This window comes from Anser anser, assembly GCF_964211835.1.
Source record: "Anser anser genome assembly, chromosome: Z".
NCBI classification, from domain to species: Eukaryota; Metazoa; Chordata; class Aves; order Anseriformes; family Anatidae; genus Anser; species Anser anser.
Window position 1 is genome coordinate 59,918,246 of NC_139723.1, and position 23,488 is coordinate 59,941,733.

Below are 23,488 nucleotides of genomic sequence, written 5' to 3' on the forward strand. Positions count from 1 at the left end.
TTCTTCTCTTGCTGCCAGTGGAACTGCCTGTTCTTCTTTTAAGTTTATAATTAGTCCTTAAGGCACCAGAGGCCAGCTTTGTTACTCACTGTTTACAGCAGTGGCTGATCTGAACTAGCAGCTAATTGGCGACTCAGGTAGGCTGTGCATCCTTTGGCACACTCCTTCTTAGGGGTCTACCACATTACGTCGTATCAACTAAGGCAATAACAATCCTATTCAATTTGGCTGAAATTTAACCACAATCTTCTCAAAAAAGATGGTGCAGGAACGAAGAGAGAAGTCTTGGAGGGGAAATTGACTTCATTACACTGGCAGCTTGTTACACAGAAAAACAGGCAAGAGGTCACTTTTTATTTTTGTCCCAGGTCATGTATGCCATTCATTCAGTGAAGATTTTTCACTGCAGCTTGGCTTTGCTGTTTCTCCCTCAGGAAGAGACATAAGCATACAAGTAATAATACTAATACTACTGTAAGAAATGGTCCAGCAATTCGTGCCACTAAGGGGTTTTGAAGGGTTAACATTGAGGCCTGGGTTTAGGCGCGAAAAGAACAAGGGATTTCTTCGGAGAAAAACTACTGACTTTGCACGGATGTGCAGTAACTTCTGATAGCCGGCCAAGAGACCACCAGATAAGGAGGAAGAATGAGAGCCTTCCTGTCTTCCTGTCTCCCTGGACCACCAGATAAGGAGGAAGAATGAGGGCCTTCCTGTCTCCCTGTTCGAGCAGCCCCTGAGAAAGTAACAGAGACTGATAAGCAGGCGACATCGGATTCGGGAAACCAATTATAATAACCTTGCCTCTTTTAGAAGTAGTAATAAATATGTATTAGCCTAGGAGTATAAAAAAGTAGATGCCTTACGTAATGGGTGTGCGTCCCGGTGGAGCAGAGACTCCCGGCGCACCCAGCGCTGTTTGCTTGCCTCTATTCGTTTAATAAATTGTAAACTCTGATTGTAATCCTATTTGGGACTCAGTCATTTATAACAATTGGGGGCTCGTCCGGGATGGTCTTGGTTCCTGAATTCTGACTTGATCTAGGAGGGGCGCCCCCACCATTTGGTGGCTCCTGTTCGAGTCAGGTCGGGGCTAATGCCATCTTGAACCTGAATAAGGGCAAGCAAAGATTTAGATTTTTTTATGAGCTCCCTTTGCCGGCTGCAGCACTATATTTTGCCCGTAATTCTGCGCGCGAAGATCCGAACGAAGACGACGGAGTCGTAAGTATTTAAGGCGTATACCGTTCGGTTGGGTGGGTTTCGGTTGCCTGTGTGTGTGTGAGAGTGTGATTGAGACGGAACGTAGTTCCGAAGCGATTGTGGAGGTCTTCTAACCGCGGTTCCAATCTCCCGCGAGGGACTTGGCCGGTGAAGGACCGAAGCGATTCCTATAGGATTCGTGGGTGGGTGATAGGTCCTAAACCCCCTGCAAGACACTCTCACTAAGGCAACCAAGGGCTGTAGGAATTGCCACAGTAAAATTCCTAGATGGGTCAGACAAAATTGAAGACCCGGGACCAGAGAAAAGGGAGCAAATTACCAGACATACCACCAGAAAGTCCATTAGGGATAATGATTAGAAATTGGAACGATAGGGGCCCCAGAAAAGGGAAAAAGTAAATTAAAAATGGTTCAGTATTGTATGACAGAATGGCCAAAGGAGCCTTTAAGACCACATGTCTTTTGGCCCGTTTTCGGATCCTTTGAAGACTGGGTTTGCCAGGCCTTAAATATACATGTTAATTCAAAGGAACCTTTTAGCCAGGAGGAAAGTGATTATGCAGGATTATGGATCAGGATCTCACGTCCTTTTCCAGCCTCAATATTTACACTAAAAGCAGACGAGAAGTTTGACGAAGAAGAGAACAAAAAAATAAAAAAATAAAAAAAAAAGGAAAAAGAAAAAGATGATGAATGGGAGTCATTGGATAACCTACCACCTCTATATCCTAACAATCCACCCCCGGTGGTGCATCTTGTAATCCTGTTTTGTTCTTAAATGTTTTGACTGTGTCAAGGAGGAAGGTGGGAGCATTATCTAAGTAACAGTTTAGAAGTTTGGGGATATTCGCGGTGGTGTTCGGTCAGTTTCCCAAGTATCGGGGGAGAGGGGCTGACTGATTATCAAAGTGGTAGAACGGAGAGTCACTTCTTTGGTGGTTCGGGCCTGAGCCCTGGGAATTTGGTAAGAAGGGGGAGAGCGAATTTATTTAGGCCTCAATACCTTTTTAAACCCCCATCTTGACGGATACACAGGAGTGATTCCTTGTTTTGTGTAGGCTTACTATCAAAGTGCATGAGAAAAATTAGCATTTGGCTTGAAATTCGGTCTTATTGAAATGTAAATTTTGTGGAAAAGGTGTTATTGTTTGTCTAGAAGACAGAAGGCCGAGTGCTTCAGGTGTTTTTCCGAAGTCCTGCGGATTTATGATTGGAATGGGGCTCATTAATAATCTGAAATAGTAAAGTTTGTATGTGGAAAGAAGAGTTTAATCCCAGAGAATTGGGACATTTGGGAAGAAGATTAGGAAAAGATAGTAAAAACCTGCAATAAAAAGGTTTGCGTGGAAATTGAAACAAGGGACAGTAACTAATATAAATAAATAAAAGGGAATGGGAAATCAAGGAAAAGGGGAAAATCCAAAAAAAAAAGACGTCCTAAAAAAGAAAAAGCCTCCTTGGGTGCATATTGGCACATTGGAAGGATATTGTTAGAAATGGGGGCACAGAAAGCAAGAGGACTTTCACTAAGTATTGCAATCAATGGTGGCCACTATATAAACTAAATGGCCACTTTATGGATCAATCGACTATAACAGTGTCTTGCAATTAATGTTTTTGAGGAGAGAAGGAAAATAGGATGAAATGTTGTATAGTGATATGTTGTTTCAGCATGTTGGAGGGAAAAGGTTTGGAATTAAGTTGGCCCCTGACTGAGCATTTGGTGTTGGCATTAGAAAAGTACGGGCTGGAGAAAGATAAAGGAAGTGTTAAAAGGGTTGTTGAAGGTGTTAAAGGTTGTGTGGCATGTAGTATTTAACAGAGCTGTTTGAAGTTGAATGAGCAGGGGAAGAGGATGTAGGAATGTTAATAGTTCCGTCTCAACCCGAGGCTGAGATCTCTAAATCGCGGGTGTGAGCCCTCTGGGGCAGGGGGACCGTGATGGGTCCGAGAGAGTTGTCGTGGAAACAGAAAAGCAGCTAACTTTTGAAACAACCTGAGTTCCTGTGTGAGCTCAGATTGCCAATGGGACCGCTCAGGGAACTTTCAACGATTGCATTCCCCTGACCGACCCCCTCACTGAGACCCTAATCACCCCGGAAATTATGTAAATACTAAAATCTGGTTAAATTGGCTATTGGGAATTGAGAATCTGTTCCAACAAGGTCCAAAAGAAACCCCTATGGAATTTATGGAATTTTTGAATTTCTGGACCAACTTTGAAATGCAATGAAAAAAAAAAAAAAAAAAAAAAAATGGACCTGGCTTAAAAAAAAAAAAAAAAAAAAAAAAAAAAAGAGAGAGAGGCAACTGGCTAACCTCTTTCCAGGGCAATCAGCCCCTGATATCAGAAAGAAATTGTCTTAGGCTGCAGGACAAACTTACAACAGTCAGGAATGATGGGGACCTGGGGCATCTACCCTAGCAGGTCCACTAGTTGAAATAAAGCTAGGAAACGAAGACAGGCTTGAATTTTTTGTTGGTTATGGGAGCTTCTTTCTCTGTGTTAATTAGGCTGTAAATGTAATAGGAGCAACATATTCAGTGTTAAATAGTTTAAAAGGACGATTAGGAACTAAGACAACTACAATAATTGGAGCCACAGGGAAAGAGGAAGAATGGTCATTCTTACGACCCCTTGATTTGCGTTTTGGGGGTGAGGAACTAACCCATAAATTTTAGTATGTACCAGAATGCCCGATGCCACTCTTGGGACGGGATCTATTAGCCAAATTAGATGCAACAATAACCTTTGAGGATGGAGAATTAATAATGAAGGTACCTGAGTCCAAAGTAGGCCAAATCCTAATGATCAAAGATAAACCCTTTGTTAATATTCCAAGAGAAGTAGAAAATGCAGTTATAGCAACAGTACGGGAAACAGATGTACCAGGGAAGTCGAAACTGGCACAACTGGTAAAGGTGGAATTAAAGGAAGGAGCCAAACCTGTTTGAATCAAACAATATCCACTTAAGATAGAAGCTAGGCACGGGAATAGTGAAAATTATTGACAAATTTCTCAAATATCAGATTCTGGAAGAATGTAAATCGGAATACAATACTCCAATTTTTCCAGTAAAGAAGCCGAATGGCGAGTATAGATCTGTACAAGATCTTAGAGCAATAAATGAAATAACAAAGGATATTCACCCGGTAGTAGCTAATCCTTACACATTGTTAACATCTGTGAAAGAGAAATATAAATGGTTTACCGTGATAGATTTAAAGGATGCCTTCTTTTGCATACCTCTTGATAAAGATAGTAGAAAATTATTTGCCTTCAAATGGGAAAACGTATTGAAGTTTTTGGACCACATATGGTAACAACCGTTTTGGAACAAAGGGGGGGGGCACTGGTTATCACCCAGCCGGATGATGAAATATCAGGCAATCCTAACTGAACAAGATGACATAACCTTGAAAACGACTAACCTGTTATATCCAGGAGTATTTCTAGGAACCGTTCCAGAAGAAGGACCGTTGGAACACAATTGTGTGGAAATAATCGAACATACGCCAGCCACAAAGATTTGAAGGATGTACCCCTTGAAAGGTATTCAGTGGGAATACCACACTCCGTGGCACCCACAAAGCTCAGGGAAAGTAGAAAGGATGAATCAAACAATAAAACAACAATTGGCTAAGTTAATGATCGAGACACAGCTGCCCTGGACGAAATGCTTACCATTGGCACTTTTAAACATAAGAACCAAACCACACAGTGAGACTGGATTATCATCATATGAAATGTTATATGGTATGCCTTATTCTCAAGGGATGCCCCTAGGGAACAATGTAGTTGAGGATCATAGTATCCAGAAATACATAATTACCATTGGAAGGAGATTACAGGAGATAAGAGAAATTGGGATGATGACTCAGACACCACCTTTAGGATTTGCTATTCATAAAATACAACCAGGAGACAAGGTCTTAATAAAAACCTGGAGAGAAGAATCATTGAACCCCGATGGGAGGGACTGTACCTTGTTTTACTTACTACTGAAACAGCTGTGAGAACAGCAAGAAGGGTTGGACCCACGCATCCAGAATAAAAGGACCAATAACTACCGAAGCCTGGAGGGTTGAGTCCACTCCTGGGGAACTGAAACTGAGACTAAAGAGGAACTGATATCCCAGCAATGAGGTTCTGCATGAATTAAGGGCACTGGATAAAGAGGACAAGGCTGAAGGGAGGAAAGGGAGAAGGCAAGACCGGGGTAGGACCCTCCACTGCGGCGTGTATGGTCTACCGAGGGAGGCAACCCCTATGGGTATTGACCGCCGAGTGAGAGTGCCTCGACCGGACTTCTCCCACACCAAGATCAGTTTGTCCTGAGAAAAATAACATGAGAACCTTTTAAACCCATAATAAAATTGTGATTAGTTTTTCCAGGAGCTGGATCACCCTGAAGGGCTGAATGGTAACACAAGCTCTGAAAGCGGGCCCAACCCCATGATTGAAGGCGCTTCCCACACTCTCAAGATTGGACGGCGAAAAAGGCTTATAATATGACAGGTCGCCAAAGAGAACTGAATTGTGACTGTAAGTGGAAACCCAACGTGGGAGCTTGGAAGCGTGCATATACGAGTACAAACGGGGCAGACATTGTAACAGGACCACTCGGTAACAAGGACACTCTGTATTATCACGCCCCAAGGGCTAAAAAGGGATGGAATGGTCCTTTTCCAAATGGGACATGGGCCCTAAAGGGACATTATTGGGTGTGTGGCAAACATGCTTACAAGAGGCTACCTGAAAATTGGTCGGGAATATGCTATGTGGGGTACATAAGACCCTTGTTCTTTTTATTGTCACAAACACAAGGAGATCATTTAGGAATAAGATTATATGATGACCTGAACAGAGTGAAACGATCTATAGATACTTCCTTAACCGGGGGTAGTGCCCAAAAATGGGGAAAGGATGAATGGCCTCCTGAAAGAATCATACAGCATTATGGGCCAGCCACCTGGAACCCAAATGAGTTGATATCAGGAGCCCGAGAACCTATTTATAATTTGAACCGAATAATTAGGTTGCAAGCTATCCTCGAGGTTGTAACAAATCAAACAGCGACAGCCTTGGATCTTTTGGCTGACCAATCCACTCAAATGAGAAATGCTATATTCCAACATAGAATGGTCTTAGACTATTTACTAGCAGAAGAAGGGGGAGTATGTGGAAAACTGAACGATTCTAATTGTTGTCTACAGATTGATGATAATGGAAAAGTGGTCAAGCAGATAACAAAGGAAATTAGAAAGTTAGCCCACGTCCCAGTACAAACTTGGAAGGGTATGGATTGGGATTTCTTTTCATGGTTGCCTGGTGAACCATGGGTTAAAAGGATGCTGTTTTTATTTTTATGTGGTGTAATGACATTATTGTTTATACCTTGTATGATACCTTGCTTTACGTTGTTGATACGGCGAGTAATAAATAGCACCCAATTTGTGATGACTTCAGTGGAGAGAAAAGGTGACGTGTCGATAATGATGCTTAAGAAGTGGACACCCCGAGAACTGACTGATGAAATCCAATTGTTACTGACAAAGGTTGAAGGAGAGACACGAATTGATGATTAAAAAAAAAAAAAAAGGGAGGAATTGTAAGAAATGGTCCAGCAATTCGTGCCACTAAGGGGTTTTGAAGGGTTAACATTGAGGCCTGGGTTTAGGCGCGAAAAGAACAAGGGATTTCTTCGGAGAAAAACTACTGACTTTGCACGGATGTGCAGTAACTTCTGATAGCCGGCCAAGAGACCACCAGATAAGGAGGAAGAATGAGAGCCTTCCTGTCTTCCTGTCTCCCTGGACCACCAGATAAGGAGGAAGAATGAGGGCCTTCCTGTCTCCCTGTTCGAGCAGCCCCTGAGAAAGTAACAGAGACTGATAAGCAGGCGACATCGGATTCGGGAAACCAATTATAATAACCTTGCCTCTTTTAGAAGTAGTAATAAATATGTATTAGCCTAGGAGTATAAAAAAGTAGATGCCTTACGTAACGGGTGTGCGTCCCGGTGGAGCAGAGACTCCCGGCGCACCCAGCGCTGTTTGCTTGCCTCTATTCGTTTAATAAATTGTAAACTCTGATTGTAATCCTATTTGGGACTCAGTCATTTATAACACTACTAATAATAAATATTTTCTAATCCTAGCAGTGGAGGAAAAGGACAACCATACTTTCTTGCCATGCAAAGAAACAGAAAACTTAGGATGTGGCCCTGATGAACCATGCTTTTATGGGCTTTTTAATCACCGTGTTCTGTGGATAATATGCAAAATATAACATTTGAGAAGAGGTTGTACATTGTTGACTGGTTGCCTATTGCAATTGGAGTGTTTCTAGGTGTAATGTTTCATGTGACAGTATACTGGTACCTCCTGGAAAGCAAGGTATATAAATTAATCTTACCTGTCATTTTAGTGTAGGCTTAAACTGATCATGAGAGTTTATATACTCAATACAAAGTTTCTAATGAATATTTCACATGATGCTAATTAGCAATGCTAACAGAAGATAAATTTGTGTGGAAACATTTTTTTTTTAATGTACCCATTGGCTTAAAATCTGACAGCATGCTGCATTATATACACAAATCTTTCATTCTAAAGTGATTGAACTCAATTTATCTAAGGATAATTTTCCATGGTTGTCTCAAGAGAACTTTCTGTGTGAGCTAAAGCTCACATTAGGGCCTCCTTAAATAGCCATTTCAACCGAGAGGGCTGAAGAACATCGTTCTAACAAATGTCCCCTGATCTCTACAGAAGACTCTATCGGTATTCCCGGGCAATACTTTGTGGCTGTGCTTAGTTCTTTGTTTGTTTGTTCCTTGCTAAACTGTTTAAATGGCTTCCAAAATCCCAGATCATCTACAACAAAAAGGGCAATTTCAAAAGCATTAGTGATCACATGTGCTAGCTTTTATACTGTGACTGAAATGTAATAGAGCGGCATCAGCATGTCCTTCTGGATTTTTGTTTGGTCTCCACAGTTCTACCAATTCGAAACAAGTTGATTATGGCATAAACGTAAGGATTTATCTTTCAGCTCATGCATATCACCTGAGCTTCACAAAGACTTCATTACAAAAGTGCTACTGTAATACTGATAATTTTTTAAAAACCCATAATTATACTAGTTGGCATGCTTTGTTTCCACTTTCCTCCTAAACAACAATTATTAATAGTAAATGAAAGAAGGTCAGACATTAAAGATAATTATAAAGAGCACTTTAAAGTTATTCTTGGGGAAATTTTCATTTTTTCTATGACAAGGCTGGTTATTTTGTCACTTCTTTTCTTTCCAAGATCAAGGTTGTTATTTTTATCAAGAAGGAAAGAATGTGTATTTTGTATTTTTCATGACTGGCTTCAAATCAAATTCACTACATATTCCAGATGAGTCTTTCACACTGTAATAGTGTAATTATTTCACAAGCCAATGGAGGAGATAATGAAAACAACACAGAATTGGAAAAAAAAAAAGAGTTAATATTTTGGCCCCTCATTTCCTAAGCGTACTGATTTGTAGAGGTTCAGTGTGACCTTTCTGTGGGTGACCTTTCATTTGTTTCATGAGGAAGCAGCAGAGCCCTGCTGTGATGTTGCTAATGGCATAATGTAGGACTTATGCTGATATTGTTAGACTGGCATCTTCAACTCCTCTCCTTGTGGCCTGTGCTACCACAACTCACTCTGGAAGATGCTGCTTGGTCTTACTGTAGATGTAAGTTCTTTACGACACAGTATTGATGGGAAGCTCATAATGCTGATGATTATCTAACTTCTGCCTCTCAAATATGCCTAAAAGCAGTGACTGATGTTGGAGCTGGCACTGGGATAACACATAAAAACATACAAATCTTGCCCCACCAAGCTAACACACTAGATCAGTAACAAAAATAAAATCCTTGAGTGGTTTTTTTTTTCCCAGTTATTTCTTAGAATAATATATATTTTTTTCTTTACAGCTTTAAATTTAAAGGAAAAAATAATGATCTTCTACTAGGTCTTTGTACCTGAAAGACTTGGCACAATTTCACGTACATGGGGAGGTACTGCCATTTTTAGAACAGAGAATTTTGATTTCAACAGAATGCAGAGCAATAACTAAGATACATGTGAAAGCTGGATCTTCTGCTCACACTCTTATAAATAAAAAAGCCCAAAGAATTTTGCACATTAACAATGATGTTGTTAAAAATAATATATTTTTGTATCTGTTGGCTATTGCTAGAGGTACAAATTCTGTAGAAATTATGCTATACACATACACACACACATTGGGATGATGCATCATGAAAACTGCATTTCAATTTTTAATTCATCTGTAAAATGTCAAGCTTGGGAAAAGCTTAAATATTATTCTAACAGTGTTCTGGACATGAGATTTTGTTATTATAATGATTGTAAAGCTCAGCTCATGTGACTACTGAAATAAAATATACTCTTGCCAAATCCAGATTGCTTGACTTTACGGAAAAATAATACTGAGACCAGGCTTGCTAACTCTTTTATAAAAAATCTCCAGGTCATTATTATCAGAGTTAGGTAACTGCATGACTTATCACATGCAAGTATTGCTCTATGAAGGTCAATAGAAAAAATGCTGTTGAAGTTTTTGTTTTTTGGTGAATTTGGCTAAACAGCTGGTTTAGTCCTAGATCTATTCTGCTGTAACTGCATTCTTGGTGGCAAACATTTAGGACGGGTATGGTATCTAGTAAGCACTTTTCAGAGGGTAGAATTTACCTGCTGCTACAAACAACAATATAGTTCCGTCTGTTTTGTTTTGTTTTGTTTTTTTAAAAAAAAGGTAATCAAGTTAGAATAGAAATAAAGACAACAATGCTCAACTATGCTCATGTACAATAGTTTTAATGACCATAAAACCTAAAATAGGTTTTATGATTTTTTTTTTTAATGAAATACAACATTAAATATTCCTCTTTGCTGAAAATCATGTCTGAAAATTCAAAATGCCTGGAAAGGTAAAATAAGGAATGCTTATATGTGGAAACTGGTGGATGTAAAGATGTTTCTCTTTTGCAACTTCACTTTTTTTTTTTTTGTGTGTAAACTTAGCATTTCCTGTGCCACAAAAACAGAACCTCATCACAGACTGCAGCTTAGACTTCCCAATGCATGTAAATGTTTGAAGTCTGAGAGTGACATAAGATTTTTGAAATGGATTCTAAATGCAGCTTTTGTGCAGAGCCTAAAGTCCATTTCTTGCTCATCTTCCAGAGATAAACCAAAACCCACAGTATTCTAATCATGCAGCACAGATTATCATGTCTGGCTTAGTGACTGCACAGATATATGTGCAGTATAAATCCAGTCTTCAACAACTGTTATAGAAAATAGCTGTATTTTAAAGACAATTTGAATAGCCAGTCAGATGAAGAGATTACCTTCCAGCTAACACCTGTCAATAACATCTGTCTCCACAGTAACAACATTATTCTGCTTGTGTGGCCAAATGTTCTCTAAAGGCTTTGTTTCTACAGAGGCTGTTTGCTGATAAGTGGCTGCTGTTACCTTGGTTCTATAAGAGGCAGACCACTCCAGAAAAGGTAATCATAAAATTTAGGGTAAACTGTACAAAAGTAAATCACTGCAAATAACCAAGGTCATCAGCATCCTCGAAAAGTAGGAGGATGGCATTTTCTTACTCTTTCTATTCTACTTCCTAAAAGTTACTTTTTTTTTTTTTTTTTTTTTTAGGCAGGAAATGTTGTAGTCTTTTGCACAGATTACCATAAGAAAGGTCTGTAGGTCTGTGCATTTATTCTTTGTAATGGACAACAGGATGTCAAATCTAATAAGAGTGTTCTGAATAATCTTATCTTTGAAAAAATGAATGGATACTTATAGACATTTATCTCAGCACTATGAATTTATATCCTATGGCATAATCTTGGTATATAACGTTGATTACTTTGTAAACTCATTCCTGTAACTGATTTACAATCCGCCTCTGTCAGAACCAGCGTTCACAGTTCCCACCAGGATCAAGAACTTCTAAAGGATTCACATGGTGTTGCATGGGCACATGTGTTTTTGCAAATTGCTTGCTTTTCATTAACTCTGTGCTTGTACAAAATATGACAGCTTGCAATCTAATCTGAGTCTATAACATGTTTATAGGAATTTGAGAAAAAACCTTGTAGCCATGTTCGTCTTTACATGCAGTTGTCTCTCTTGGGGCCTCCAGCTAGGTTCTAGCTCATATGGTCTACAGCACGGCTCACTTCCAGGTGCAGTCTGATTGTGTGGATGCATACAGGCTTTAATATAGTTGAACTTAAATGCAACAACTATTAATTGCAAAAATGTTATATGCAAATCAGCTGATACTGGTTATATTGCACATAGTGACCAGCTAAACTGCACCACCTACATTTGTCGTTTGCACAAGCATGGCTGTAAAGCAAGTTTAGTAGCAGTGCACTGATGTAGATTTAGTCTAGTTTGACTACTCACTGGAAACACCCTAGCAAAGGCAAATGAATTATCTTTAGGGCTGATGAAAAGATAAACTCACAGGCATTAAGAAGTTCCCTCTATTAACTGCAGAACTATTTACTATAGACAGGATCCCTACCAAGCCTGCTTTAATATTTTTAACTATATGGTAGATTTAGGTCATAGTTCCTGCAGGTTACATCTCCCCCTTGGAGTGGAAGAATACTTATAAACATGTCCCAGATAAGAGAGACAGGATATTATACCTAAGGAAATAGCCATCTGAGGCATCTAATGTCGCTTAGTCTTTCACATGCAGTGAGCAGTCATAGCTGATACAACAGGGATGAAACTGTGGTCTGAACTCCTCCTCAATTTTTCGGCTCACTCAGATTGTCCAGAACCCAGGAAGTAGTGGGATGGGAGGTAAAGAACCTATATGCAGAGGCTGCAGCAGGGACTGGCCTTTGTGAATAGCACATGAAGGAGCAGACTTCCCTGTCATCTCTCTTCTCTGCCCCTGCTCTAGATGCATGTACAATCTATTCCTTGTGCTGAATACAAATCCAGAAGACACAAAGACACTGACACCTTAAAAAAAATAAAAATAAGGCAAATCAGCTTGCAGTAAGTCAGGAAGAAAGGAGTGACCTTTCCTGGGAAGAAGTAACGCTTAAGAAATCAGGTCTTTCATATGTATAAAGGAAACAAGTCTAAAGCCAATGAATTATGTGTTGGATGAGCAGACAGTGAGGTAGTTTGAGAACTGGCTGAACAGCTGGGCCCAGAGGAGGCTCACTGGCCTGTAGTCTAGCTGGAGGCCAGTAACAAGCAGTGTACCCCAGGGGTCAATGCTGCATCCAATCCTGTCTAACATCCTCATTAATGATCTAGACAATGGGGCAGAGTGTGCCCTCAGCAGGTTTGCAGATGACACCGAACTGGGAGGAGTGGCTTGCTTTTGCATACACCAGACCCTCTGTGTCTTGCTGCCATCCATCCAGAGTGACCTGGACAGGCTGAAGACATGGACTGACGGGAACCTCATGAAGTTCAGCAAGGAGACATGCAAAGTCCTGCACATGAGGAGGAACAACTCCAGGCATCAGGACATGCTGGTGGCCACCCAGCTGGAAAGCAGCCTGGCAGAAAAGGAGCTGGGGGTCTTAGCAGACACCAAGCTGAACACAAACTAGCAATGTGCCCTTGTTGCAAAGAAGGCTGGTGGTATATGCTGGAAGGCTGCATTAAGCGAAGTGTCACCACCAGGTTGATGAAGGTGATCCTTCCCCTCTCTGCAGCACCAGTGAGGTCACACCCTGGAGTGCTGTCTCCAGTGCTGGACCCCCCAGTACAAGAGAGACATGGGCATACTGGAGAGTTCAACAAAGCGCCACAAAGATGCTGAAGGGACTGGGGCACCTTTCCTATTAGGAGAAACTGAGAGAGCTGGGACTGTTCAGCCTCAAGAAGTGGAGGCTCAGGGGGGATCTTATCAATGCCTACAAATATCTGAAGGAAGGGTGCAAAGAGGACAGAGCCAGGCTTTGTGGAGTATCCCTCCTTAGAAATATTCATTGCTCTGGACATGGTCCTGGGCAACCTGCTGTAGGTGACTCTGCCTGAGTGTGGAGGGGTTGGACCGGATGACCCCCACAGGTCCCTTTCAACATCAACCATTCTGTGATTCTGCAAAAGAAATGAGCTGATAATTTGATCAGATCATACTCTACCCTGTAAACTGGAAATAGGTTATACATGCTCTGGCAATTGAGAAAAAACGCATGTTGAACCCAGCTGAAAAAATGGAAAAAAAAATGACTACAAAAATTAATGAAAGGTGAAAACAGTATAGTGATAACCTCAAGAGACAACTGCCCAAATATTTCCTATAGCCAAATTAAAAAGCTGTCAAACAAAACTAGCATGCAGAAGCAAGATGACAGCCTGTTCTTTATGCTCCCTGCGTGTGCAAATCAAAGTAATTTCAAAAGTCATCTTCTCATTTAATTTCATGGAAGTCTATGAAAACTGTCCTTTTAATATAAACTGTTAGTAAGAAGCTGTTACATATAAGATGCAAAACTTACGTACATGCCATTTTTATCTTTAATTTATTACCGCTTAATATTCTCCACGCAAAATACAGAACCACTACTATTTCACACATGTAGTACATAAAAAGCAATCTGTTGCCATAGTAATTACAGATTAGATTTTTTTAGCTTCTCTTAAAAGCCATACTTATATGTATATTTATGCTTTGGATCTCAGACTAATTCAGACAGATTACTATTTGATTGCTTGAACAAACTCTTTTGAATATAAGCTTGCAAGGGCTTATTAATCAGAGTTATCATCACTCAGATTCCCATTGTGCAACTCATTTGAGTGAAACAGGATTCAGAGCTTTGATCAAGCGTGCTTTCCCTTGTGACTCTCTTTCCTGAATTAGGTTGACTCAGTAAAAATGAATACAGGATTTTTCATACTACCACTGTCCTGACAGTACACATGCTTAGACAATGGTTCAGAGGTCATATTTGATAAAAAGTAGATAACAAGTAGCTTTTACTAGTTGATAAGCCATAAATGTGTGTTTTAGGTTTACAGCAAAAATCTGGTCTTAACTATTAACATACTGTTATTTTATTGAGGTTTCTATCATGCACTACTTCATGTAAAAAACTGACTAGGACAATTTACCACAGTTTTTGAAAAGTGCATCTTTATACTTACCACATGAGCCTGTTGTACATACAGAATATAAAAGGATTGAGGACCTCTCTGCAGCTTATTGAATATATTTAAAGTAAAACGAACAAAAAAAATAATGAAAAGAAATATCTTGGCCTATGCAATGAAGTCTGGAAAACTATTCTAAGTAATTATTAGTTTATTATATCCATTCAGTAAGAGTTCTACTGAAATTCAATCAAAAGATACATGCTTCAATCCCATCAAGGTGATGCAGTGAACAGAAGTCTGCTGTCAGAATAGGTAGGAAATGGCCTGTTCTGCCACTGAAACCATTCTGCACTGTACCTGACCCCTCTGCACTAGGCTTTGCCACTTAAGGTAATTTCTTCTGAACCTTCAGAGATAAGACTTTGTACAATACAAGAGGTTAAGCTGGCTTTATTGTGTCAGGTAGGAGTAATTTTAATGTACTGTTGTTATTAGTGTAGAGTTCATGGTACTATTTGAGAATGAGATAAGGTTTTGACTGTAATCTTAAATTTTATTTTTAACAGGATTTCTTGAGCCAAAGGTTTGCCTTAATATATATTTTTAAATATAGATCTATGACTCTAAACTCGTCCTTAAGTGTACTTCTTAAAAACTAAAAAATGAAAAAAAAATTGTTTGGCAACTGGACAATTTCAAGAACACAGAAATTAAATGGTAAAACTAAATACTAAAAATGTTTTATATCACTTGCAAATGCAAACATTGGTGGTCTGTAGAGAGAGTTCAGAAGCATGTCTATTGCGAGGGTTTTAAATTGCATGGGTCACATGACTGAAAGTTAAGTGATATGTTAAGGGGTTGTAGTGCTGCTCTTGATAGCCTTCTGTTTTGTAATGTATCTGTTGAAATGTTTTGATTGTACAGGTAGGTGCCTAAAGCATAATTTTCTTCACTTGAAGTCAAAACAAAGTACTACTACTGTTAGATCTATGTGGAAGATAAAATAATAAACTACATTAGCTAAATAAAAGTAATAAAAATAGAAATCTCTTTAGTGAATGTTATGTTTATTCTAACCCACTGCTGAGGCAAGCTGCTTAAAATTCAGCTTGTATTGCCTCTCAGACATACATTGCTCAATTGCTACATGTTAGAGCCCACACTTTCGACAATGATTAGTTGCTTTCTTCAGCACTTTAATAAAATTTTTTATCAACTTTCTTGGTTTCTGGTTAGAAATTTTGTGATTGAAAAGTAGAAACATTTACAACATGCAGTCCATGTACCTTCAAATTATTATCTCGGATTTACTCGATTCAGCATGGACAATCAGCTTTTTCATGTTCCGTGGTGGTTTCTGAAAACTATGGACCCCTAGCACTCTCAGACAGCACCAAAAACATCTCCCAATAGTGCACAGTAAGGAGGATTTTCTTCCCCTTCCTTTGCCCTGTGCAGGAAGCCATTTGGAAAGACAGGTATAGCTTATTTTCTTTCAAGTGATACCTTTATATGTTCTTTGAAATGAAGTCTAAGTTGCACACGAATTTAATTTCTCATGTAATAGTAATATTATTTGAATAGGACGTTTTCTGTGGTCTTGCTGAGTTTTCAGCCACTCAGCTCTAGGTAGTACACAAGTAAGTTTTAAGAATGTTGCCTAGCATGAGGGACACTAATTTAAGGGCTTGCTCCTTCACTCTGCATATAAGATGAACATCGTTATATATAAAAGTTATCCCATTAAAACAGAAGGAACTACTCACACATGCGTGCATTAAAAACACATGTGCAAGTCTTTGCAGGATTAAAAAAGGCAGGAAGCAACAGGTTGGGGCAACAAACACAAGATAGGTGGAAGGAAAAATAAAATGATAGGAAAACATGGTTATGTGGGCAGGTTGAATATGCAGCCTACAAATCTGTACTTATTTTAAAGCCTGATTTTAAAGTTTGACCTTATTTTAAACAATTATGATGCTTGTCATGTAATAGTCATTCCTGAAGCATCTGCAACCCCATTGCACATGATCAAGGACTCATGCTAACTTTAAATCATGACACCAGAGCACTAACACAACATTTTGGATTATGCCACTGCTAATTTTTTACAGCACAGTGGTCAGCACAGCTTGCAAGATGGTTGGATACCTATCATGCTTTCCACGAACATAAAAGGCTCACCCATAAGATCATGGAGGCAGCCAGTGTTGTTGTACTGAGGAACCTGTAAAACTCTACTGGTCCTCACTGAAAACTCCATAGCTTAGTCAAGTCACTGGTGAGAGAAAGAACAAGAAAGAGAAGAGCTTGCATATGTATTTGTAGTGAATGGAGAGTAATTATACAGACAATGTAATAACTCCTGTAAATGATGCCTTGCTGGTAATGACCAACTTTCATTAAGAGTTGTATTTTGAAGAAGTAAGCTCAGGAACTCTGAAGAAAGGGGAACAAAATTTTATAGCTGTAGAAGAGCCTTTTGTGTAAGACAAGTAAATTTAGACAGTGACTTAATATTCCTCTTATTTTGAAGATTCCTTTCCAAAAAAAAAAAAAAAAAAAAAGCTTCTTGTGAAAAATACTACTCTACTGTCAGTAAAACAAACCATGCTTGGGTCATGCAAAAATGGCCTGGTTCTTTTGAAGAAAGGGAAATATGATGTTCTGCTAGCAAATACACATCATTCCTACCAAAGTGTAAAAGAGAATATTCTTACTTGCCAAATAAACATGCAGGTTGTTAAAATGGAGCTACAGCCAGAACATGATGAGTAACATATTTGAACATTTGACTTTCTACCAAAAATACTGAATATTTTGCTATCAGATCAAAATAAAAATAAATAAAAATAAAATCCAAATGGTTTAATTTCACAACAGTTCTTGCTAGTGAAACTTTTGTCAGCCCTTGTGAAACAATGCCAGATTAATTGGTATGACTGCACTCCTTTGCAAGGCTTTAGTCACACTGATGAACAGTGACCATCACCACAGCTGGGAAAGGCTGCCAGAAAGCTGACCCTAAAAATAGGAAGAAAAAAAAAATAATCCAAGCCCTCTAAATATCAGCCAGTTACAGTATATTCAAACAAGCCTCCAAATGATCAGAAAACATGGCAGGACCCTGGAGGGAACCGCTCATCTGATGGCTTCTCAATATGGTATCTCACCCTTGTGTATATTCCCCATACATTTAAAATGAATTCTCAAGGGACAAGGAAAGGTACACTGATGTGTACTCTGCCATGGGAAAGGCATATCACAGTGGAGCTAATTTTATCCTCTGTAACTGAAAACCCCAAGTCTTCCAATAAATTGCTGGGGAGGTGGAGTTTCTGTGCATACTTTTCTCTCTGGCTCAGAGATTGGCCTTTTCCTCAGTTTATATTACCATTGTGCTATTTGCTCTTTTACGTGTCAGCAAACTCAGTTACCTTGTACTTACATCAACACCATGGAAACAGAGATTTTGTCTCAAGCAACAATGCTCTTGAAAAGCTGGCCTGTGTTTTCCTTTAGCAGTGTGAAAATAATTGTCTTGCTTTCCTACTGCTGCCACGGAGCAGAGAGACCAGCTGAGAGTCACCACTTCCCTGGGAAAAGACAGCGGAGCCTAGCAGACTGCAAGCTCAGAGTTTGGTGTTCAACAGCTAACTCACCCACTTGATTCAACGGGGGAGAGAAGGATACATTTATTTCTAATCAGAAGGATTTTTTTCTTTTCATAGATGAAAGGGTAAAAGGAAAAAAAATAGCGCACGGAGGGATGCCACCGCAGTACGGACGCCCTACATAAACCTTCAGTTTGCCGGGTGCGACGCTTTCAGCCTCAGATCTTTTTGCCGCTGCGTGCGGAGAGGAGAAGGAGGAGAAAGGGAAGGAGGAGGAAGAGAGGGAGGAAGAAGAGGAGCCCCCACCTGCCCTCGGCAGGCGCGGGGGCGGCGGCAGAGCCCGGCTGCCAGGGGCAGGCAGGCGGCTCCGCGGCCGGGGGGCTCCGTCCCGTCCCGTCCCGTCCCGTCCCGTCCCGTCCCGTCCCACCGCGGGGGTCTCTCTCTCACCTGTTGATTTTCAGGGCAAACGCCCTCCTCTCTGCGGCGGGCAGAGTCGCCATGCGGCCGCCGCGGAGGGCAGAAGCCGGCTGCACGCACGTCGGGCGCCTGGGTTATTATTTATTATTATTATTACTACTGCTTATTGCATGCTGCGGGCTACGGAGCCGGCGGCCGTCTGACAGCTCTTGGGTGGCAACTTCCGCATTTCACCTTCCTCGCCGAAATCGGCCCAAGTGGGAGGGCTCTGCCGCTCGGCACCGACGGCTTCTTGCCCCGCTCCCCCGGGACGGGGGGCTCCGGCGACCCCACCGCGCCCCGCAGCCCCCGCTCCCGACCCCGCTCCCTCCCGGATCCTTCCGAGGGATCCAGAGGGGATCGGCGGAGAAAGCAGGAATTTGACCGGGAGAATTTGCCGTGGAGAATTCGCCTCGCACCTGTGGGCGAAGACCTGCGGAAAGTGTTGAGCATCCCCGCCAACACCCCCAGCCCCTTTCACTGGGGAGCCGTGGCGTTGGTGTTGCACACCCACACACTGCCATTTGCACGCGTGGTAATAGCTGGGATCACTTCTCTGTCCCCCCAGCACGGTGATGGAAGGGTTCAGGCAGGTGGAGGTGGCAAGGTCGGGAGCACGTGAGGGTCAATACCTGGGTATTGAATACATGCGAGCCACAAGCCACGTCTGCAAGGAGGAGCACACCTCACCTCAATGAAATGTCACCTCACGTCAATGAAATGTCTCATTTCACCTCAGTGAAATGCAGGTTTAAAGCTTGTGAAGCTAAGAATTAAGTGGTAAATAGATACCACTTCTTGACCTGTGATGATATTTTGCCGATACACACATGCACTCTGGATATATCTTCCTCTTACCCCTTAAGTACTTGACTAGTAAGGAAAACCTACAAATACCAACACCAGATACCAGCTAAGTTTGGCTCTAAGCAGGCACCACTACCGTACTGTTCACCTTCACTTGCAGCTTGACTTTTTTAAACAGCCATTTTTAGTAAGTATCTTGTGGTTGTGTTGCAAAGCGATGTTTCCTGACTGGTATGCTTCTCTCGGTCTTGGTGCAGATTTCACTGCTACTGCAAATAAGCAGAACTCGGGCTTCATTGAAAGGGGAAACAGAAGCTAGAAATGGTTTCTGTAAATGAATTCTGGGGTAGCAGAGGCAATTCAGTTTAGGTTGTCTGGTTTTTATTAAATCATTGCCTTGGAGACAACAACATTAGGATTCAGCTGTTGAAAGGCAGTCACAGCTTGTTTCTCTGTTCCCAGTGAGCTGAAGTGTATCTACAGGTAAACAGAGTAAGTCGACTGAAGCAAGGAATGGAAGAATATCATGCAGTGCAGATCTAAAATTGTATTACCAACAATTACCTTTGACTCTACAGGATTCACCAGTTTTAAGAGCACTGTTAGTACGGGTGGTCTTGAATATGAATGTTAACCCATATGGCCTTCAAAGAGCACTATCTACACGTCCTTACAGACGGGCTGAAATGCTGAAGAGCTGTAAGATTTAACAACAATAACAACAAAAACAACAGAAGTAAATAAATGGAAAATGGAAACAAATATAGACATGTTTAGGGGAAAAACATGCAAAGGTCTACAGCAGAATGAGATCTTGGAGACAGGTTTGAAAAACTGAGAAAGAAAATACTGAAATCTACTATTAATACACTGTTATTAACTGGAAAACAATTGCTTTGGGAAGAATACATTAGAAACTTTTTTGGACAGAACTTACCCACCACACCCATCCTTTCTTTACGTCACCAAGATAAAGCTAGCGCCACTTACCTACTTGTAATTTCAACTTAGTTATCACTTGGTTACAAATCAGTCATAACTGTGATCCGGCATGTGTGTCGGTCTCAAGAAAACTGTTGAGTGTCAGAGATACTGGACGAGGCAAGATAGTGCTTTGCACTGCCTTACTTCTGTGCACTTGCGTGCGTCTGTTGAAACTTGATCACTCCTTCCGAACTCTTTCCAGTGCTCAACCCAGCTGTGGGTTTAATAGATATTTTACTACCATGCAAGAAACTCCAGATGTGCAACCTGCCCTCTGACAGGCCATTTGCAATCTCCTTGTGTCAACAGTGAAAAAACAAGAACAATTAAACATTTTTTAATAGACCCATGCAATTTTAATTGATACACCTATTTTTTGAGAGCTTAATTTGACATAAAATGCACACACAATTGACACAAAACACCCAATGCTTGATTTTTCTTGGAGCACTTCACATGCATTTCTTACCTACTCTAGTTGGAGTCAAGGGCCTCAGCACCTTTGAAAGCTATGCATCAGAAATGAGCTGAAATATTTACTTTAGTATCCTGGCCTCTCTAGATCACTTACTCTTTTTGATATTACTCAGAACTGGTATATAAAAGACATTATTTTCTCTTATTTCCTTTTTTCTTTACAGAATTTTAGCTTAGACATTAATATAAACCACACTCTTCTTAAGATGCCATGAAATAAACACCAGTTTGTCCATTTTCTGTGCTGTTCAGACTCATTGCAGAACAGACAGGAGACATTACTTATGTCCTCTTCATACATGTTGAGATGGTCTCTCTCAGCTCAGCTGCATTCTAACACCTCTGTAAAACGAGTAGTGGAGGAAAAACTCCATTTGCAGTTTTTCACCAGTACAAGGTTACTGCTATCACATGCAATTGTTTTCGGGTAGCTTAAACCTGCATTATGGATAGCCTGTCATTAGAAGAGCTACATGTCCACAGAAGTCAGGTCTCTTGTTTCTCAAAATATTGCTTCTAAAAACCATAGCCATCCTTTCATTGTTTAATTTCTAAAGCCTCCATGAAGTGCTATGCATTTTCTAACTATGAGTCTGTTTCTAGCAGCTTACAAGCAAAGGAGGAGAAAAGTAAGCAATGAAAAATAAGCAAGTAGCTCCCTTAACCATTCTGTACATTGTCTGGATGTGGAGACAGTAGGACAAAAGTTTTGGCAATAAATAGGTTTCACACCCATCTTTCTGGTCACTGCAGGCCCAATCACAGGAATAGGACTTTCTCATTCTTCCTTTACTGAAGTGTATGGTTAATTGGGTTTGGGGTGTTGGTTTTGTTGTTTGTTTGTTTGTTTGTTTGAAGACAGGACCATTCTTCTATTTCTAGCTGTGTCTTCAGAACTGCTAACTATTCAAGAAGAAATCACTACCTCAATTTTTATGCTATAAAAAAGTACGGGCTTTATCTTAACAGCTCATGTGGTACCTTCTTTGATTGCCAAATTTGGCCACACAAACTGAGGTGGCAGTAATGCATATAACATCTCAATCTCACAAATACACCTGTTTATGAATGACACAACTATTTATTTTGCAGTTTCCCGCTTTTTTTTTTTTCTTAAACGAGGACAAAAGGATAATTCAAAAATAATTTGTCACATGTGGGAAAAAGCACCTGAAGAGAAACACAAAACTAGGGTGTTGTGGTTTAACCCCAGCAGGCAGCTAAGTACTACACCCTTTAATTAATCACTACCCTTCAATTAATATGCAGACATCGTTCACTTAGTTTATAGACCACCCCCATGAAATGCCCTTAAAATTTTCATAAAATGTCTACTGAGTTCTTTCAGTCCATGACTCAGATTCTACCTGTTGTGGTGGCCGCTCAGGACAGGAGAGTTACTGGATGGAGTTACTGGATACCAAGGCCAGCTCAGGTTGGGTCACTGCTGCACTTGCACTGCTTCTTGTGAGACTCATGCTCTGTTGGTTTGAGTGGTTCCTGCTACAGAACTTCCTATAACATGCGACTCAGATTGGGTTGAATGGGTTACAACAATTTAAAGGCATATCCATCACAATCTCCACCCCTGGTCCCCTCTGACCAAGCTACAGGGTTCCACATTGCAATGAGCTCCTCCCCTTGCCCCTGGCCTGGCTAGCAGCAGAGGGTTCCTCCTATAACACTTCCTATAAAATGCAGCTCAAATCATGAGTTACAGCAGTTTGAAAGCATATCTATTACAATCTCTACACTTTGTGCTTTTGGACCAGGCCATAGGGGTTGCCATTGCAATGAACACCTCCCCTCGCCCCTGCTCCAGCCTGGGCTTGTCCACTGGCCACAGTCCCTTAGAGGTGCACCTGCTCCGGCACGGCCTTATCCAGGAGCCACAGCCTCTTCAGAGGCCTACCTGCTGGGGCATGGAGATAACCACAGCCACAGCCACCTCAGGGTGTACCTGCTCTGGCATGGAGACACGGGACCTTCAGACGTCCCTTCAGACACCTCCTGCGTTGTGGTCTCACCCACGGCCACAGACACTTTGAGGTGTATTCTGTCATGGCCTTATCCACGGACATGGACACTGCAAGGCGAACCTGCTGTGGCATGGACATCTCCACGGCCACAGATACTTCAAGGTGCACTTGCTTCATTGGGGCTTATCCATGGCCAGAGATGCTTCGGGGTGTATGTCTCCCACGTGGGCTCACTCACAGGTCTCTATCACTCAGACTCGAGTTCACTCTGGAGCCCCAGCCTGTCCAGCAGAGCTGCACAGGGACAGCAGTGATGCCTTGGCCATCTGTCAGCCCAGGCACATGGTCACAGCTGTTATCAAAATGTTTCCAGCTGAGCACCATGGCTGCGCGCTCACCCTCCCCAGGTGGGATGGGGGAGAGAGTTGGAAAGATAAAAGTGCAAGAAATCGTGGGTTGAGATAAGGTTCCCCTACTTCCCATCAGCAGGCAGGTGTTCAGTCACTTCCAAGAAGCAAGGCTCATCACGCAGAATGGTTTCTTGGGAAGACAAATAGCATCACCCCAAATGTCCCTGCTCTTCCTCCTTCTTCACATCGTCTTTTATTGCTGAACAGGACATCATACAGTGTGGGACACCTCTGTGGTCAGTTGGGATCCACTGTCCTGGCTGTGTCCCCTCCCAGCTCCTTGTGCACCCCCAGCCTCCTTGCAGGCAGGGCAGCATGAAAAGTCCTTGGCTCTGTGTAAGCACTTCTCCTCAACAACTAAAACATCGG

General features: G+C 41.2%; 1 protein-coding gene and 1 long non-coding RNA gene across 4 annotated transcripts in view; one reads left to right on the plus strand and one right to left on the minus strand.

Moving 5' to 3' along the window:
* Window positions 1–18,924, minus strand: part of DOCK8 (dedicator of cytokinesis 8) — a 101,804-nt gene extending 82,880 nt beyond the window's left edge. For both annotated transcript variants that reach the window (XM_083816391.1, XM_083816390.1), the window contains exon 1: window positions 18,454–18,924. In XM_083816391.1, the coding sequence (XP_083672517.1) occupies window positions 18,454–18,506 (53 nt within the window). In that variant the 5' untranslated portion in view covers window positions 18,507–18,924. The remainder of the gene's footprint in view (window positions 1–18,453) is intronic.
* On the plus strand, window positions 61–7,332 carry LOC310889219. Of its 2 annotated transcripts, none has more exons than XR_014576464.1 (2): window positions 61–1,224; window positions 4,671–7,332. It is a non-coding gene; the product is annotated as an uncharacterized lncRNA (long non-coding RNA). The 2 variants fall into 2 exon arrangements; XR_014576465.1 differs by having other exon boundaries at window positions 4,674–7,332.
* Window positions 18,925–23,488: the final 4,564 nt, after the last annotated feature.